Source organism: Kwoniella botswanensis, chromosome 1 (genome assembly GCF_036426115.1).
Source record: "Kwoniella botswanensis chromosome 1, complete sequence".
Lineage (NCBI taxonomy): Eukaryota > Fungi > Basidiomycota > Tremellomycetes > Tremellales > Cryptococcaceae > Kwoniella > Kwoniella botswanensis.
In genome coordinates this window covers 7,422,870-7,441,291 of record NC_088599.1, presented here as the reverse complement: position 1 = coordinate 7,441,291, position 18,422 = coordinate 7,422,870, and the positions used below count along the sequence as shown (strand labels likewise).

The window sequence follows — 18,422 nt, the reverse complement described above, 5'->3', positions numbered from 1 at the left end:
TCGGAGATGTAAGAACGTTGTTGTGGTGATCGCTGAATCCGGAAATCATCACCTCGAATTACCCGAAATGCGAGTGGGCATAAGAGTGGCTCACAACTCCTGGTCAACGTGGATCCTTTGCACATCTCGAGACAAAGGCGAAAGATCGCCCGTGATTGCATGAATGGAAGGGGGAAACGAGCGCATGGACAAGCTGACTTACATTCATATTGACAACAAAATCGAAAAATGGAGACATGGTAAGAATCAACAATCATACATTGTGTATCCCTCAAACGGACACTGTAACACGATCAACCTCAACAAGCATCATGTCCGGTAACCCACAGTACCACATAACCCATCGAATGGTCCCCTTGATCTGTCAGGCTCTGATCGCAGCATCTGACGATGAAACAGTATGGCTTGAGGGTCTTCGAATGCTATCTAATCCGAAACTGAAACAGGCGTTAACATTGACATCTTCAATCTGGTTACCACTCCTCCTAAGAGGATTAGAGGTTTCCAAACCATTGCCTGTCATCGTATCTGCTTTGAAACTTTTGGATCACGTATCAGAGATATTGGAGCCTATGAAAAGCTGTTTGGTGAAACCCCTTCGAGCATTGGGTAAAGAGAAGCAATATGAGGAGCTGGAAGAGCTCATTTGGGTAATTGAAAAGTTGGATTTGACAGTTTGGAACAGCGAGAAGAGCCTTATAGGGAGACCCAGGAATGTGAGTCTATATTCCACATTCTATCGGCTGGAGATGTGTACTGGAAATAATCTACGGTTGGGTCATATAGCTTAGGACCGCTCCGAACTCACAAGCCAATACTCCATTACCAGCTGGATCCAGTGTTCAACCAGTTCAGAAAGAACAACATCCCTTACTAGCTGAGATACTAGCTCACAACTTGCCTCCGAAATCAAGAACCGTCCAACAAGCCTGGTCGCAGACTCTCCTATCTTCAGCTCATGATAATCCCAGTATCTGGTTACATAATCTGTATCAAGCTACTTTGGAATCTAGTAATGTTCCGGAATTAGTTATTGCTTCAAAGGTGAGCTAGATCAACCATCAAATCATACATATCCCGACTTTTGATCTATCTAATGTATGTCTCGGGACAAAGCTTGGTCCACTCATTCACGAAGAACTATTCCAAACAGCTTTTATGAAATGTTATGTCCAGCTTGAAAGCGATCCAGCTTTCAAGGTAAGTCCTCCTCATCTCTCAACACTGTAGAGCTTAAACTTTGGTGCTTTCGCAGAACGTCGTCGATAGCACGCTAGTATCCATCCTGAATGATATATCAGTCAGTCAAGAGATAACCATTGTCTTACTTGAATTACTCGCATTTTTTCATAAAGACAAACGGGAATTCGCACCTAGCGTACACGAAGCTGCTAAAGCATGTGCACTTAATCATTTTAACGGTGCGCTCAATCAAGCGGTTCCGGGTGTGGTATTATGGTATGTGGAGCAGAATGCAGAGAACTTCCCTGTTCAGGAGAATATTGGTAATCTTGTCGAAACTAATATAAGGTGAGTTCTGGCTAAACCTGTAATTAACTTGGGACGATTTCCTAACAAACATTCTTTTCATGAGCAGAGTTGGATCAGCTGGTGAGTACGCTTTCCAAACACGACCCCTGCGACATGACATGTAACTGATATATCATTCGTCTTCGGAACAAAGGGTACGATGCCGCTTGGAGTACACTCTTATGGCTAGAGAATGATTGGCAAGTTGAGCCGGAACCATTATGGATCACTCAACTGTCTCACTGGCAACAAGCTCTCGATGCTCAAAACAAGCTCGATCAAGGTCAAGAGGGAACCAGCTTTTCGTCTTTCAATACCAAGATGATTTGCTGTGAGTGATAAAAACACGTGGACGTCGTTTCCTTCGCCCTGCGCTGATCATCATGCCAATTTAGATCATGCTTTGGGAGCGTACCAGCAAGGATACGAACTTGCTCAAACACTCTTCGAGGGATTGAACGATACCGAAAGGAGGAATACTGCCCATTGGGCTACAGCTGCCGCATGGCATATGGTAAGTGCAAAGACCTTGAACTCTTGTCCTTTCGAAGCGTTACTGATAAAGTGCGGCTGTAGGGAGATTTCGAAACGATGGCAGATTACCTTGCATTCCACCCAAAAGGAACCAGTAAATCACTTTACAAAGCCATCATTGACGTTCACAATGGACAGTACGCCTCGGCTTTCCACCATATTAGCAAAGCTCAGAGTTTATCCTATGACGAAGTTCAAGTTCAGCTGGATGTAGGACCACAAGTGGCACATCGAAGTTTGGCCAAGACGGAATTACTGGTTGAACTTCAAGAAGTGATTCAATACAAATCGCAGCCGGAGATGAGAAATAATATAATTAGTACTTGGAAAACCAGATTCAAGAAAAGTCACGCTGATCCCAATACATGGTTGAAAAGGTTGGAACTTTGGACATTGGCTGTACCAGCTACTACCATGCAGCTTCAGAGCTGTTTTATCGATTGTGCGAAACTATGCGAGAGTGCTGGGATGCATCAGGCTGCTCAGAGAATGTTGAGGAAGATCACGCCGGAAGTCACTCCATTAGTCAGTATTTGTTGATGTCCTCGTCGGGTACAGTCGCTAATTACTGTTGACAGGGATGTAAAGTGGAGTATACCAGATTCAGATTCCAGTAAGTCGTCGATTGAGTCAAATCTGAAATATAAGCTGATTTTGGTACAGATGGAAGGACGCATATCAGAAACAAGATCAGAAGAGGATGTACGAGATCCTTCATAAGCTTATTAGACATACTCGAGATTTCCTACAACATATTGGGGTCGATCAGGAGGAGTTGGAAAGACAAGGATTGGGCTTGCAACCACTCAGCATCATGGCTAACCATACTACACTCGACCATCAGATCCTGTCAAGAAGATATTACAGAATGGCTGAATGGACTGCTGCCTTGCAAGGAGCTAGCTGGGCCTCCGTGAGCGTGTAGACATCTGTCAATAGCCTGCTCTCAGCTGATTCTGTTATAGGATGAACAATCACAGGTGCTTAATTTCACCTCCCTTGCGTCCAAGCTGGACAACGATTGGTTAGTCTTGTGCTACGTTCGAGAGTTGAATGGACTGACTTTGACATGTGCAGGTACGCTGCCTGTTTCTCATTGGCTGAACGATCCCTCAGCATCTTTGAGATGAATGAGTTCTCTAGATCTGACTCTGTGGCAGTCAGCAGCTACAGTAAGTCAGATTGTTAGCACCAGGCAAACAGCAAAAGCTAATTTCTTCCTGCATAGTTGTACCTGCTTTGAGAGGTTTGTTCCTTGCAGCAAGGACCAAAGAGAACCCGGAATTCGTCATCAAAGCTTTACTCAGACTAGTCACCCTTTGGTTCAGATTCGGAGAAAGCACAGCAGTTTTGGTGGAAGTCGAAAACCAACTCAGCTTGACTCCGGTCGAACCTTGGTTATCAGCCATTCCCCAGCTCATAGCAAGGCTCGGAACACCTCATAAAGATCTTCAGTATACTTTGATAAATCTGCTCAAAAGCATTTCGTCACAGTATCCTCATGCTGTTATTTGGCCTTTGCTCACTGCCACTCAAACAAGTAAGATCGAACATCAGGAGGCAGCGAGGGTGATTATGAGTTTCATCTGTACCATGCCTGATGGTATCAGATTAGTGGACCAAGCTGAATTGGTAGGAAAAGAATTGATACGTACTTCTGCAAGTTTGATGGAAAGGTAAGTCGAGGCCCAACCTCTCTGGTCGAAGGACAGGTAAGCTGAAGTCATTGGTCAGGTGGAGAAGTATAGTTGAGAAGATCATCCCTCGACAAGACCTGATGGACACTGCATGGCATGAAGTTCCTACTCTTTGGGAACATGATATCCAGTATCTGAGAGCGGTAGAGACTCCAGATGAGGAGCAATTTGTACAGATGTTCGGAGACCAGCTGCTCCAAATTGACAAGTCGTTGAAAAGGTATAAATCAACTAGGCAGATGAGTTTGGTCAATTTCGCTTACCAAGAGCTCTACAAGGTCAGTAGACCATCTCGTCCTTGAATGTAGCAGGAGCTGACTAGTTTTGTACAGCTATACGGAGATCTCGATTCTCAGATCAGTCAATGGAAACAACCTGGATCAAAGCTTCATCTTGCAAGTACTGCACCTAGATTGCTCTCACTGAGAGACTGCGTGCTTACGGTGCCAGGTGAGTTGCACGTACCTTTAGCACAGTGAGGAAGCTGACAGATACCTAAGGTCAATATGACCCACACTTGAAGCTGGATGATCAAGCATTCATTGACAGTTTCGCTCCAATTGTCGATATCCTCTCTTCGAAGCAGCTACCCGGAAAGCTGGTCATCCGATCATATACGGCGGATTATACTTTCCTATTGAAAGGTGAGCTCGCCACTTGATGCCCGATCGAAGAGGTTTTGCTAATTTGAGAATGAAATCGATCGATCGGATAGGGAACGAAGACCTACGAGGTGATGAGAGGATAATGCAGCTTTTCAACTTGATCAACACGATGTTGAACCATAATTCCGATGCGTTCAGCAGAAATCTCCATCTCTTACCATATGAAGTCATTCCTCTTTCACCTTCAGCCGGTTTGGTCAGCTGGGTATCGAACACTCAACAGTGAGCATCGAATTTCATCTTGATTGTATGATCCACCGTACACATAGGCGACGTGACTGATGCTAGGAATAGACTTCAATCTATGATTCAGATTAACCGAGCTAAGAACAAGCAAAATGATCTGAATGATAGAGAAACAGCCTCATTACTTGGTGTAGGTCTAGTTCTACCTGATAGGAAGATGATACGCACGCTGATGTCCTGTTTAGCACGATCTCGAGACTTTCAATCCACGAAGGGAGAACCCAAGATTTGATCCACCAGCGGAAATGGACAGGTACGACAAGTTGCCTATTTCAATTAAGATACAGAGGTTGAAAGCTGCCTTGTCTCATTCCAAGCAAAGTAAGTCACACCAATTACTATCTGAACATGAAGGGCAGGTCGATGCTGATCAACAATGTAAATGGATTTCATAGGTGATCTAAAAGACGTGTTGTGGCAGAGAAGTCCCTCGTCCGACATTTGGGTAAGAAGACGGACTAATTTTGCGCGAACTGTTGGAGTAAGCAGTAAGTCGACGCAGTATCTCTTCTATGCTAGACCACATCTGATAAGAGGCTTTGATAGGTTTCGTCGGATATATAATTGGTCTGGGCGATAGACACGGTAGTAACATCTTGATTGACCAATTGACTTGGGGAGCATTACATATCGATTTTGGCGATGTGAGCCATTACTCCTTACGACCCATCTTCTGGAAATGAGGGCTTACGGGTTCTGTGAACTTGGATGATAGCTCTTCAACGTAGCTCAGGAAAGGTCGTTCTTACCTGAAAAAGTTCCATTCCGACTCACAAGGATGATGACCAATGCCTTTGAGGTGATATAACTTACTCCAATTGTCCACTTACGGGTAAAGTCCTACGACTGATTCTCCGTTATATCGTTATGTAGCTTGCTTCTAGAGGTGGACTCGAAGTACCTGGAACCAGAGGGACATTCAAGCAAGCTTCTCTAATCGTCATGAGTGTTCTGAGAGACAGCCGAAGTACAGTTCTGGCAATGTTGGAGGCATTCTTGTACGATCCGTTACTCTCTTGGACTGTAAGTTCGTATTTCATTTAGGATTGGAAACCTCCTCGTCAGCTGAAATGAGAGTAGATTGGGCCAAATGACCCTTCGCATGCCGATCATAATAGTAAGTACGAGACCGTAATCCCCACTGAACAGTGCTGATGTTGTTGGTAGCTCAATCCTCAAGTGAGAAAGAAACTAAGACGAATGTAGGTATCTTCGACCACAAGGCATATCCATTGCTAACACTTCGATTTTCGACTACGTTAGACCAAGAGACCCCACGTTCAAACCCACGTCGTACCTCAGAGTTTGGCGCCTGGCATAGGCGGTACAGGCACATCAGACATCTACGATCGTATTGAAAATTCCTTGATTGCAACTTACATGGAAACAGACTCGTTTATGGCCAAAGTATTTTCAAGTACCGGTATGACCAATTCAAAGGCTTTACAAGTGGGTTCAAGTTGTGAATTCGCGAGGTAGTCGAGCAATGGCTAATCGTGGTCGGTATCAGGTCTTATCCCAAATTGAAAGAAAGTTGATTGGGTATCATAAAGATGCTGATCAACCTTTGACGATCAATCGGCAAGTCCAAGCGTTGATTGAGGAGGCTACCGATCTGAAGAACCTTTCTCAAGGTAAGCTGAAGTTTTAGTTCGATTGCAGATTTGATGAATACTGATATGGTGTGATAGGTTATGTCTTAGGTTGGATCCCACAATGGTAAAGTCGATCACGAAATACGAGACTTGTAGGATCAACCAAATCTATGAATCGCGTCTATGAAGCGTTAGCATTTCAGCATGCATATGACCCAAGTCCTCCTTTGCTTCCTATGTATGATCAGTATACATGTGTCAGTTCCATGATACTTGACCTATACATTTTGATGTTGTTCATAATACTATGTATCTTGAAATCTTTACTTCATTATATGTACATCTAACCCGTTCAATCCTCTTCCATACTCGATCCTGAACCAATCAATCCAGCCGTTAACTCTTTCAATCTTCTAACTAACATTCCATAATACGCATCATTCCCTCTACTTGACGTCGTAGACGCTAACATTCTTAATTCGAGATTCTGCGAGCGGATGCGCCAGGTGTCAACTCAGCCTCTATCACCCGCCTCCTGCGACCCGAGCATGACACCCATGTTCGAAATGGCACTCACCACCTCCATATCTTCCAGCCTGACTAAAGTACCTTTCAAACTCGCTGCGACCCTCTGCAACATCCTCATCGTACCTGCACCTGATCGCGAGGCCTCGAGCTGCGCCTGAGAGCTGACAAATGATCCAAGCGACGCTGAAAGGTTGTTAGGTCGAACGGGTTCCAATGCACCTCTAACGTCATTCGCGTAGAATAGTAGATGTCGCCAGATCAGCAGTAAAAGCGATTCGATCATATCTGCAACGGCAATGACATCAGCTTCAAAGGGAACGCAGACATATGAATAGTTAAGTGTTCTGTAGCACATACTGAATATCGTTTGACTCTTAGTCACGAAAGCAGCTTTGATTATATCTTCTGTCAACGGCTCGTCACCTATCATATCGGGAGTGCGCAATTTCTGATTTGATAAAACAAAAAATCTCATCAGCTTATAGTTTCCTAGATCATCAAGATGGTGGGATACACACCTGAACATCCTCATCTTCCAATTCACCACCGTCCTGTATCCTATCTAGGATAGTCTCATACTGGTTCGAAATCTCTTGTACATTCTCTGCGAGATCAGACAGGAAATTCACAGCCATATGTAATGACGGAGCAGAGGCTATATCATAAGGATGCAATGAATCAATATACTCCATTCTTGTAACATGACGAGAGAAGCACTTACCTATATATTTCGAGCTTGCACCATTACTCCTCTGTGCACCAGTGACTAGAACAGGATTGCCATTTCCACTCTTCATACCAGAAGTAGCTGCGACAAGGTACGACAGGAACACCTGGTTGAGTAAGAGGACCTCATTTTCGAGTTGAGAATTATCGTCATCAAGTTCATCTATCCAGCTATCTCTATCGAAAAAGCTGGCTGCGGTTGCCAAAGTAGCTAAGTGGAATGCACCGAATCCGGTAGGTGAAAGGATATTTTCCGAAGGGACCTTATGAACTACCATGCACAAGATCGATACTATCAATCGACATTCTTCGATACTTGTCGAAGTCATGTTTTGCTGGGTTTCTCGAAGTAGACCGAGTATCGATTCACGATGAGCGTTGAGGAAGCTCAGAGCCTAAATTTGGAGTCAGCCGGATCTTCACGGATGACGCACAATGGGCAACTTACATGTCCTGCACCTGATCTAGCAGATCGATGTAGGCTAGATAAGACTCTAGTCAAGAGTTGTAAAGAGCAAATGAGGACTCGATGCTGTCTTGCTATAATTTCTGTGGCAGCAGCTTCATCTAAATCATCCTATCAGCATTGTCGTTGAGTACTTGTAAATCATGAACTTACCCATAACCTCTTCACCAATTTGGATATTTATGAAACCACAAGTAGCGAAGATTTCAAATAACCCCGCATCTAACAATTCCTCTGCACCTTTTCTCGTGGAAGCAAAAGCGACCAGGAAGGCAATCTTAGCCTCGAACACCCAATAAGCATGCAGGTTTTCTGTGATTCATTTGTACAGAGTTAGCACAATCCATCAATCCTGAAATATGTTCGTGCTCACCATGTTCAGGCGATAGACATTCCTGTAACGACAATTCCCGTTCTTTGATACTCCTGACGAACAAGGGTAGATATCCATTGGAGCTGAGAGGTGAGATGATATGTCGATCTCGTTCATTCGAGCAGATCGATATGATACCGTTTAACAAGGCGAAACATTCGGTCTTCCATACTTCCCTATCATCCATAGCATCGCGGCATAAGATCGGTAAGAGCCTTTCTTTCCTAGCTGCGAATACCGTCAATGTTGGTCGTTGGAGGGTTGATGTTGGTAAACCACCCGACAAGGTTTCATTGGAGACTACAGATCGATCATCTGGAACATTGTAAGAGGAATTATTGACGAGTTGGAGGTATTGGGTGATGGAAGCGTATAAGTTTCCTCGAGCAGTTTCAGTCGATCCAGGTCTGACGGCTGCATCTATGATTCTAGCTAATGTAGCTGATAATCGATCAATAGGTAGATTGACACCTTCGAACTCAACTAGAATGTCGATGAGCGTTGTCATGGTGACCAGTACAGACTCGCATAACAAGTCCAATACTCCAGGAGCGACATCACCTTCGAGTCGCAAGAGCAAAGCATCGATCAAGTCAAAGAGAACCACTTCTTGCTGTTCTTCCGCGACGTTCTTGAACAACATGGCAAGTGATACCTTCAAGATCTCATTCCATGAAGTCAAAAAGTTTCCTTTGGCGATCGAAATATCCGTTTCTCTATTTTTGCTGGCTAGTCTTCTGATTACATATTCCGCTTCAGCAGCCATCGATTTGGTAGAAGCAGAGGTGACAGCGCCTTGTCTCTCTAATTGTCGACGGAAAGCCTTCAAACCTTTTTCTAAAGCCTCAAGATCCCACCAGTCGGCATCTACCCGTTTATACTGATCGAAGTCGAAACCACCGTAAAATTCAAGGTTTCGATTTTCCTCTTCATTGCTTTCGGACCACTGTATATCTATCGAAGATAGGAGATCGATGATGAGAGCTGGGCTTTGGCTGACCAGTTCATCTTCGTCCACATCTTCCTCCTCGGTAGTTCCTCGGAATAGCGTCTGAGCAATGTGATTGGCAGATGCACCATGACCTTCATAGGTAAATGTTTCGAGAGCAGCTGCGGATAAGATCCAACGCTGGAACTCGATATAGGCGATGAGAGTTTCGGAGGTTGTGGGAGTCTCTTCGTCAAATGTTTTAGCGGTACCAGTAGGTTGACTAGCTTCGGGGCATTGCCTAGGGAAAGAAGCGAGTTGTCGAGCGGAGAAGCCAGTGACTGACATGGTGTATGATAGAGTGGATCTGCCGGTGAGGGGATGAGCGAAAAGTTGATATATCAATTGAGCACTCTTCGCAGCGAGTATCGGGTGAATGTTGATCATAGTCTCTCCCGCGGGACCGCTCAGTTCGGCACCTTCGCATAGCTGTCGAAGAATAACATGTAAACATGATTCTCCTTCTTGCAGACCGAAGTCGCGATGACGGAAGTTGTAGCCGAGGAGGAAGTGGGCAATGTTCGGGCTGGTGATATCGGCTGTGGTACCTTCTACCAGTATGTCAAGGATATTTGAACGGATCACCACAGGTAATGAACTGAGAGATTTGATGTCACCATGCAAAGCAATGTTCTCCACCGCAGAGATATCTTCAATGTCCGCTTCCTCTGCTTCTAGTCTTCTGCAAAAACCTTGAGCTATGCGTATCGAATCGTCTGAAGCATCGATGATTCCTGCTAGTCGATTCACTGAAGAGGTGTATTCCCCTCGGAAAACGTCACTTCGGCTGAACACGGGTGATTGAGCTAATGCAGCTAGTATTTTGACACTAAGATAGGAGATTGCAGAATCATCGTCTCCTACTAGTAAAGCGATCGCGTTGATGTTGCTGAGATGGGCGAGCAGATGATTGTCGAGACTCTGCAAGCCATAGGGTCGTTTGAAAGGATTACTGGGGTTTCGAGTTGGATCGGCAAGAGTCAGAAGAAGCACATCGACGAATACTAGTTGTATATCATGTACTCGATGGTATATTCGGAGCATACGAAGGAGTACGTCATTCACTATTGTAGGTCGAGGAGAAGGGGTTGCGGAAGCGTTGTCAAGGACTGATGCGAAGACGGCGAATACGTTTGCATCGGACAAAAGTCGGAGCAAGATGACGAACCCAGGTTCTTCTGCCAATGTTGAAGCTATTTGACCGATTGCTCGACTATTGGCTGGATTCAGCAGTTCTCCCATGTTGAAGGATAGCAAAGCTTTCTCGAAGAAAGCCGATAAGGAATCGATCACTTCCCATCTTTCGCTATCTCGAGCGTATCGCCGGATCTTTAGGGTGAGGAGTATTCCATCTATAATATAGAATGTACCTCGGCGCAGGGTGTTCACCAACCGACCACGTGATGGTGTAGGTAAATCGGAAGTAGCTGGATCGGGAAGTAAGGAAGTGAGGAAGTCGATGTATGCTCGACTAAGAGGATAAGAGCTGGCATCTTGCTCAGAATACTCCATCTTAGCGAGCCAGCCGACCGGAGGGGGTATCTTGGCACCATCGAGATGACGAGTGTCCAAACCAGGATCACGGAAAGTGATCTTCTCGTAGTACTCGACTGCTTTGCTAAGAACATCGTCATCAATAGGATCACCCGTACGTTTGCAGAATGCAGTGACAGCGCCTAAAATGGTAGCCTTGAGTTCAAATGGGAGATTTTCGCAATTGAGGAAGTCGAACAGCGTCTGGACGGGATGGGGCTTGGCTTGAAGGAGTGCGCCTCGAGCGGCAGGGGACCACCGCACGACAGTCGTCAGAACTTTAGTCCAGCCGTTGCAAATTTGCGCTTCATCGTGAGGCATGGGATCGAGTGAGGTGTTTCGGGTGGTCTTGATTGGCTCGAAGATGTGAGGCATGATATCGATGTAATGTTGGTAGAATTTGAACAAAGCCGTCCATGGTAGACGGGTATCTTTCATCTTCTCGTATGATTTTGCTGAACATGATGGACCAGTCGAAATAGCTGCGAGCATTTCCCAGAAAGCTGGACCAGGGAAGCCACCACGGGTGTCAAGGACGGTACCAAGAAAAGTTGAATTATCCCATAGGTCCTCAGCACTATCAGGAGGGAGCGATTTGTAGATGATAGCCACGAGGGCGAGGAAGCCTTGATAGTTGGCGGGTGGAGGGGTCGATTGAGATCGTCGGACAGCGGCATCCTCTTCTTTATTGCGCAAAGTTCTAAGAAACTGCTTTCTGCCAGCAAGCAGATCGACCAAGTCTCGCAGCTGTTCGAACAGGAAGGTATCGTTACTTGAGTCAGAAGCGATTGCTACTTTCACCAAAGCATCCAGATTCGCTTCTTTGACTTCGTCTGGTTCTTCTAATCCTCTTTCTCGGCGAATGGCAAGGACATGGTCGTACGTGAACTGGAAAGATTCCCCGTTAACAGCTTCTAACAGGAAAAGTTCCATTTGATGGGCATCGATACCGGTCTGAACAACGCTAGGATCGTGTCGAAGGCAAGAGAGGTAGAATAGAGACCAAGCGATTTTGACTGTCTCTCGAAGTTTCGGTATCAACCATTGGTCTTGGATCTGAGCAAGTCGTTAGTGACTGTGTTTCAAGTGATCAATAGAACAAGGCTCACCGTCAAGCTGGAAACGATTTTGAGGAATTTGATATCATGACACCAGTCTTCGGCGACCTGATGGCAATGTAAGCTACACTTCGACATAATCATGGACATGCACTTACATCATAACGGGGATCAGAAGCGTCAATGGCTTCAAGAGGTTTCCAAGCGGCGAAAAGAGAGCTTTGTATTGCAGAGTCAGCGTCGAAAGACCTGCAAATGGCATGGGATGACTCACCTGACTACAATAAGTGCTAATCCATCCGCTCTTTCACACTTCTTCAACCATTTCAATATCCTTACTACCTGACCTCTTCCTAAATGACCACTTTCCGCTATGATCGCCAATATACTACTCATCTTATTCTGTTCAGCTCGTAAGGCTTCTACTCTAAACTTCAGGAGATCATAATCTGCTCCTCCGGCAGAACCGGATCTTAGCAAATTATCAATCTTACTCTGAATCTGATCTAGCTGAACTACTATCTGATCGACCAATGCTCCTTCGCCTTTCCCCTGACCTAATGATACTCTAGTATTTAACAGTTCCAATACCCAGTCTCTGAGCGATTCGAATGCTCCTCTTATCTCAACATCGGGTGATAGTACCGTACGGAGTAGTTCCCGGAGGAAATCGAGCATATCAGTTTCCCATCGATGTAAGAGGTATACTGCTACTTCAGGTGTTGATCTAGAAGGATACTGGAATCGCTGTTCTTCAGCTTGTGAAGCAAGAACAGCAGATAGAAGTTGAGAAAGGGATAAGGCATTGGAAATGGTGTTGGTGGTCGTTAGGAGATCACCAGTTATATGTACTGATGTACCTGATGTCAGTTGTATGGGGTCTATCATACTGTCAGGTACTACTCATTGTTCGAATTCGGAGAGAGAACTTACTTTTCTCAATATGCTGTTTATCCGCATCATTCTGTCCTGGCAATTGAGTGAGATTCAAAAGCCACGGGTGAGCTTCTTCCAGCTTCCCATATAATTTCCTCAACGTTGATGTAGTGGGCTGTGTGATCACCCTACCGAGGAGATGCTGAAGATCGCTGAAGAGGGAAGAATCCCATTCGACGAGAGGAGGGGATGACATAGTGGGGCGTGAACGAAGAGGCTGGAATGGAGGGAGTGTGACGGACGCTCTCCTTGGCTGATGCAGGGATGGGACGATGAGAGCGTCTTCTGGGTATATTGTTAATGAGCCAAAGTGGAAGAATCGGATATCTTAATGTCAGCTTGACGTGAATTGCATGCAGCGCATGGAGAAGTGAAGAAGTGAGGATTCCATTTCAACCTGCGCCATGTGTATGCCATGCGTCGGTTGGGTGGTGGGTGGTGTAAAGGGGTAACAGATATAAATAGCAGCTGCAGTCAAGTCACGTGATATTTGCCGCTGTGTATCAGTGAGTTGTGATTGTGATTGTGAATGAATTCCCGGCGTAAACAAATCCATTCCACATTACCCATTACCCTATACCCCATACTATCATACTACTATCATACTACTATCATACTACTATCATACTACTATACTATCCACCATACATCATCATCATCATCTCATCATCACCCTAACAACGCACGTACACATACACATACACTACACTCACAATGTCAACGAAACCTACAGGTGGAAAAGGCGGTAAATCAAAGACCTCGTCGGAGACCAAGACACTTACTACCAGATCGTCGAAGGCTGGTTTACAGGTAGGTCATCTCTCTTCCTCCCATCGTTACAAACGCGTGCAAGTACTAACACCATTGCTCTTCCTTTTCAGTTCCCCGTCGGTCGTATCCACAGGTATGCCCCCAGTCCCACTCCTCATCTCTTATACCCCTCTGACATGTACCTTTCATTACCACTGTAGATTCCTACGAAATAAGAATGCAAACAATGTCCGAATCGGTGCCAAAGCTGCCGTCTACGTAGCAGCCATTATGGAATACCTGACCGCAGAAGTATTGGAGCTTGCAGGTGGGTTGACCACACCTTCTTTCCTTGCTCGACGCGTTCATTGTTCACTAACATGATGGGAATGAAATAGGTAACGCCGCGAAGGATCTTAGAGTAAAGAGAATCACACCAAGACATTTACAATTGGCAATCAGGGGTGATGAGGAACTTGATCTTTTGATTAGAGCTACTATCGCAGGTGGTGGTGTATTACCACATATCCACAAGGTGAGCCTTCGTTTTATCCCCTTTGCCCCCTTCATCCAATTCCTGGCTGACTAATGAGCTCATACTTGTTCTACAGTCCCTCGTCGCTAAACAAGGTGTATCGAAGAAGCTCAAACCCACACCTGCCGCTTAATCTTTTTTCCTCTATCTCTGATTATACATCTAACTTTTATTCCATATGTGTAATTATCACCATATCGTATGATTGTGATTTGGCGATAAATTGTAATTTCTTCTTTTCTTCGTATTCGATTCGCTCTTTTCCTTTTTCATGATAGACCCGGATGATGGGGTTGTCAATCTGATGGATGCAGAATATACCGACTGGCATAGCCTGATCTCGTATATCACTTAATAGTCCACTTTGCAAGTTGATCTTTTCCGAGACTTCTGAGTAGCAAGTACCCATTCCAATTGGAGATCACCTCAGTTCATCTTGTCCACTCTAATGGTTAATTCGCGTAACCTCCCCCAGACATCCTCGTCATTCCACCTTTCACCATCTTCATGTACAGTCAAAGTAGGTAAGCCTCTTTGTTCGATGGTGAATGACGCAGCGGTAGCAGCATATATGGAAGCTACGAGTGTGTTATAGCCTTCATCAACTCAAGACACATGTACACCATCTTATGGTCGATGTTTTCAATGACTTACCTATCTTCATATCTCCTTGAGAGATCAACAATCCAGCTAACAATCCACCCAAGAACGAATTGCCTCCTCCGGTCGGATCAACCACTTTATCTTGATCAGCCTCTCCGTAATACGCCGGTACCCATCCTTTCCAATGATCAGAGAAAGTGTATGAACCCAATTCACCGCAGCGAACTATAATCGCTGGTACGTTGACTACCGACCTGTCAGTCATCCCTTGTGATAGTAGTTGATGAAACTTCTGTACTGCTTCTTCAGCATCTTTCATTGTTGATGATGATGATGTCGGAGATATACCCAAAATAGATTGTAGTTCTAACAAGTTTGGACTTATCATGGTGAATGAACGTGATAGTGATATTATATTATCGAGCTCAGACGGTACGCAAGATGACTAATTACAGATAGATGAAATCAGCTCAACCAAGATAAGATGAGATGGACAACATCATTTGAAGAGGCAGAATGACTCACTGGCATAGGTTCCCAAATCAATTTCGCATTCCATCCTCTTCCAATCCCATCAATCCCATTCTCACGTATATCCCTCATCTCATCTACAATCAACTTCGCTCGAGCGGTATTACACACAACATGTATGTATTCCGGTAAGTTCGGTGTGGAGAACGGTGAGGCAGGTAAGATGAGATCATGAGGGAGGAGGTTCAATTGTGGTGAAAGATATTTGAATGATTGATGCCCTTGTCTAAGTAGCAGATATAATGTATCAGTATTATTGTTCGTGCCGATCTCGATGATATAACCCACCCTATCTTCCCACCTGAATAAATATTCAAAGCCCTAGTAGTCTTCCCTTTCCTCTTCCTGTACCAAATCATCTCTCTCCCATAACCTTTCAGGATATCCGTAAATCTCGAAGGGAAATCATCACCTTTGTCAACGATTAGACCACATTGAGAGGGAGGTAAGAACATCCTTGATGAGATCATTGCTTTACATCTAGACCAGATCAGTATTACCCTTGAGTAGCTTCTCTTTCATGGTTATTGTACGTACCGAATACACCACCACCTCCTATCTTCCAAATCGTTACAATCATAATCAGTCTCACGGATTAACATATCTTCTTCAAGTATTGTACTTACCGATTCTTCCTCTGTCATTGTTTCATTGCCATCTTGATCTCTTAGAGCATATTGATCGATGATGAACATCCCTATATCACAAATACATGATCCATTAGGGTTTTGATCTCGACTGGAGCTTCTTTGAGCCTTCACTTACCCAGTGTCATGACACGCCCTTTCGAAGCCAGGAACTCCTCGGTAGGAGGAGACAAGTAGTTCATGGTCATGATCAGAGAGGGAGACAAGGTAGCTCTCTCCGAGCTCAGTCAGTATATTGTTTGGACAAGCATACGATCTCCTTCGACAGAGGAATTGTCGAGTTACAGAAGTATGCATTCCAACGATAAGCTAACTGGTGTAGATTCACCCTCCACCGGACATGTCCAGGACAAAGCTGCAAAGTTGAACAATCCAAACTTTCTTCTCTCTTCTTTTTCTTAATCGACCTTCATTTTAGCATCTTCACTTTCAAGCTGTAAGAGAAGAGGGAGAGGGAAGAAAGAATGTCTGTCAAAGTGGATGTCGGAAAAGCGGATCAGTCTCGAACAGACGTACGTACACATCTCCCCAAGTGAACTGAAATTCGGCTGTTGACAATGATGTTTTTAGGGGAACACATCATTCAAGAAAGGTAGATGGTCCGAAGCTATAGGTGAGTCACATATTCCATTTCTTTCACTTTGGATGACCTGACCTGACCTGAAGATTGATCATCTACGTACAGGTCATTATACCAATGCAATCATATATAACCCTACCAACCCCGTAAATTACTCTAATCGTGCTCAGGCTTTTCTCAAAATCGATAAGTAAGCTTCATCGTCATTATACAAATGATCCAATTCAGAAGATCTGATCTAATGGTGGGCATGACAAATCCAGATATCAAGATGCAGAAAGAGACTGTACGACCTGTCTCTCACTCGAACAGAGCAACATCAAAGCTTTGTACAGGAGAGGTCTGGCTAGGAAGGGTTTAGGAAAGGTAGATGAAGCTATTGAAGGTAGGTCCAACTTCCCTCTCGTTGACATACTTGGCACCATGAGTACTATCTTGCTTTTGTGTGCCCATATACTGATAGGTTGATTTGTGCACATGTCAACTACGTAGATCTACAGCAGATATTGAAAATCGACAAAACCAACGAAACTGTCAAAAGCGAGTTGGAGGAGTTATTGGATACACAGCGGAATAATGAAATCAAGGTACGAGTTTGGTCATAATCATTTTCACTGCATAACAAAACTTGAATGTTGAATGCTGACTGTCTGATGAAAATGAATAGAAATCCAAGCCTCGTAGACCGATAACCCCACCTCCTGTCAATCCAACGACATCGATATCGACCGAAGCAAGTATAGAGGAAATTGCCGATCAAACTGATTCGATCGATCTTTCTTCTTCTTCCTCCTCAAAGCCTAAAGTGGATATACCTGATACACCGAAAGAAGAAAACCCACCTCATACATCTGCACCATCATCCTTCGCTTCGCTCAGACAAGCCAGGGAAGGTAAGAAGAAAGCTTTTGTGAATGGCACGAATGTCTCACCTTCATCAGGATCAGTGAATAACAAGTCCTCAACATCATCCATACCTACACCTACACCGTCAAGCAAATCAGTTCCTCACACCGACGTACAACTCAATTCTTCATCCCAACCACAGAATCTTCCCACTGTCACTGATCCTCTACCAGAAGAGAGGCCATCCTTTCCTACAGATATAGATATCAACTCCACTTCGTCCGGAGCAGGTCTGATATTCCTCCGACACTTATCTTCCTCCCCTACGACTACCAGTGTCAAACACAATTGGGAATTGATATCCTTATACTCACCAGAAGTTTTGTCTAAGATCTTGGTTAATCTCTTAGAACCCGATAATTTGGGGTTGATCTTGATAGCCCTAGAATACGGCTTAGAACTGGACGAAGAGCAAGGGGAAAAGGAGAGGGTAAAAGGGCTGTTGGATGGTCTGAGAAAATCCAAAAGATGGAAGATGAATTATAGTATGTTAAGTCACCAGGAGAGAACGATCGGTGATAAGGTCTGGAAGGAGTGCGGCGGTGAAGGTGGATTGAGGTAGTACAACATATATCATATAGTATAGATCGTATGTATAGATCGGAATGAATATTATATATTGTTTTTTGTCCTTTCTATAATGTTGATAATGGCAGGTCCGACGAGGACATAAGTTATGCTGCTCGTAGTTCATCGCAATATTCCGTGGATCATGTGTTATACCCAGGATACATGTGTTGATTTTACTTCCTTTCAAATGAGTTCAAAGAATAAGAATAAATAAGTAATAGAAATAAAAAGAAAGAAAAACTCCTTAGGTCCTGTCCTGCCTTTAACAAAAACAACCACTTCATCAAAAAAAAAAAAGAAAAAAGATCTAGATAATCTATTTTTTGTGTCACTCGCCCTAATCATTTATCGTACTCCCCTTCACTTTTGCGTGAACCTTCCTAAGATATAGATAAATTATATTTACAAGATTTATATATTTGTTT

The 18,422-nt window shown here is 44.3% G+C and overlaps 5 protein-coding genes across 5 annotated transcripts; 3 read left to right on the top strand and 2 right to left on the bottom strand.

Annotated features, from left to right (window-relative positions):
* Positions 1 to 311: 311 nt before the first annotated feature.
* L199_002812 (uncharacterized protein) lies at positions 312 to 6,395 on the top strand (the record flags this gene model as incomplete). Its single annotated transcript, XM_064888551.1, has 28 exons — positions 312 to 716; positions 787 to 1,044; positions 1,117 to 1,200; positions 1,256 to 1,530; positions 1,598 to 1,611; positions 1,685 to 1,861; positions 1,926 to 2,044; positions 2,107 to 2,589; positions 2,643 to 2,677; positions 2,728 to 2,977; positions 3,030 to 3,088; positions 3,142 to 3,236; positions 3,293 to 3,740; positions 3,799 to 4,039; positions 4,094 to 4,211; positions 4,262 to 4,405; positions 4,477 to 4,648; positions 4,721 to 4,802; positions 4,858 to 4,993; positions 5,068 to 5,160; positions 5,219 to 5,316; positions 5,388 to 5,471; positions 5,546 to 5,695; positions 5,753 to 5,789; positions 5,840 to 5,874; positions 5,936 to 6,121; positions 6,183 to 6,306; positions 6,364 to 6,395. 28 exons carry the CDS (start codon positions 312 to 314, stop codon positions 6,393 to 6,395), a joined length of 4,434 nt encoding a protein of 1,477 aa, XP_064744623.1.
* A 224-nt stretch (positions 6,396 to 6,619) lies between these two features.
* L199_002811 (uncharacterized protein) lies at positions 6,620 to 13,071 on the bottom strand (the record flags this gene model as incomplete). Its single annotated transcript, XM_064888550.1, has 12 exons — positions 6,620 to 6,754; positions 6,845 to 7,080; positions 7,153 to 7,243; positions 7,314 to 7,450; positions 7,517 to 7,916; positions 7,970 to 8,088; positions 8,141 to 8,299; positions 8,361 to 11,937; positions 11,991 to 12,047; positions 12,098 to 12,158; positions 12,214 to 12,820; positions 12,873 to 13,071. 12 exons carry the CDS (start codon positions 13,069 to 13,071, stop codon positions 6,620 to 6,622), a joined length of 5,778 nt encoding a protein of 1,925 aa, XP_064744622.1.
* Positions 13,072 to 13,589: 518 nt separating this feature from the next.
* L199_002810 (histone H2A.Z) lies at positions 13,590 to 14,293 on the top strand (the record flags this gene model as incomplete). Its single annotated transcript, XM_064888549.1, has 5 exons — positions 13,590 to 13,685; positions 13,757 to 13,779; positions 13,847 to 13,953; positions 14,024 to 14,160; positions 14,237 to 14,293. 5 exons carry the CDS (start codon positions 13,590 to 13,592, stop codon positions 14,291 to 14,293), a joined length of 420 nt encoding a protein of 139 aa, XP_064744621.1.
* Positions 14,294 to 14,586: 293 nt separating this feature from the next.
* L199_002809 (uncharacterized protein) lies at positions 14,587 to 16,129 on the bottom strand (the record flags this gene model as incomplete). Its single annotated transcript, XM_064888548.1, has 7 exons — positions 14,587 to 14,738; positions 14,815 to 15,208; positions 15,289 to 15,520; positions 15,583 to 15,766; positions 15,832 to 15,853; positions 15,921 to 15,991; positions 16,060 to 16,129. 7 exons carry the CDS (start codon positions 16,127 to 16,129, stop codon positions 14,587 to 14,589), a joined length of 1,125 nt encoding a protein of 374 aa, XP_064744620.1.
* A 276-nt stretch (positions 16,130 to 16,405) lies between these two features.
* Positions 16,406 to 17,989, top strand: L199_002808 (uncharacterized protein; the record flags this gene model as incomplete). The annotated part of the gene is made up of 6 exons (XM_064888547.1): positions 16,406 to 16,453; positions 16,512 to 16,554; positions 16,627 to 16,711; positions 16,785 to 16,906; positions 17,014 to 17,108; positions 17,189 to 17,989. 6 exons carry the CDS (start codon positions 16,406 to 16,408, stop codon positions 17,987 to 17,989), a joined length of 1,194 nt encoding a protein of 397 aa, XP_064744619.1.
* Between the last annotated feature and the right edge of the window lie 433 nt (positions 17,990 to 18,422).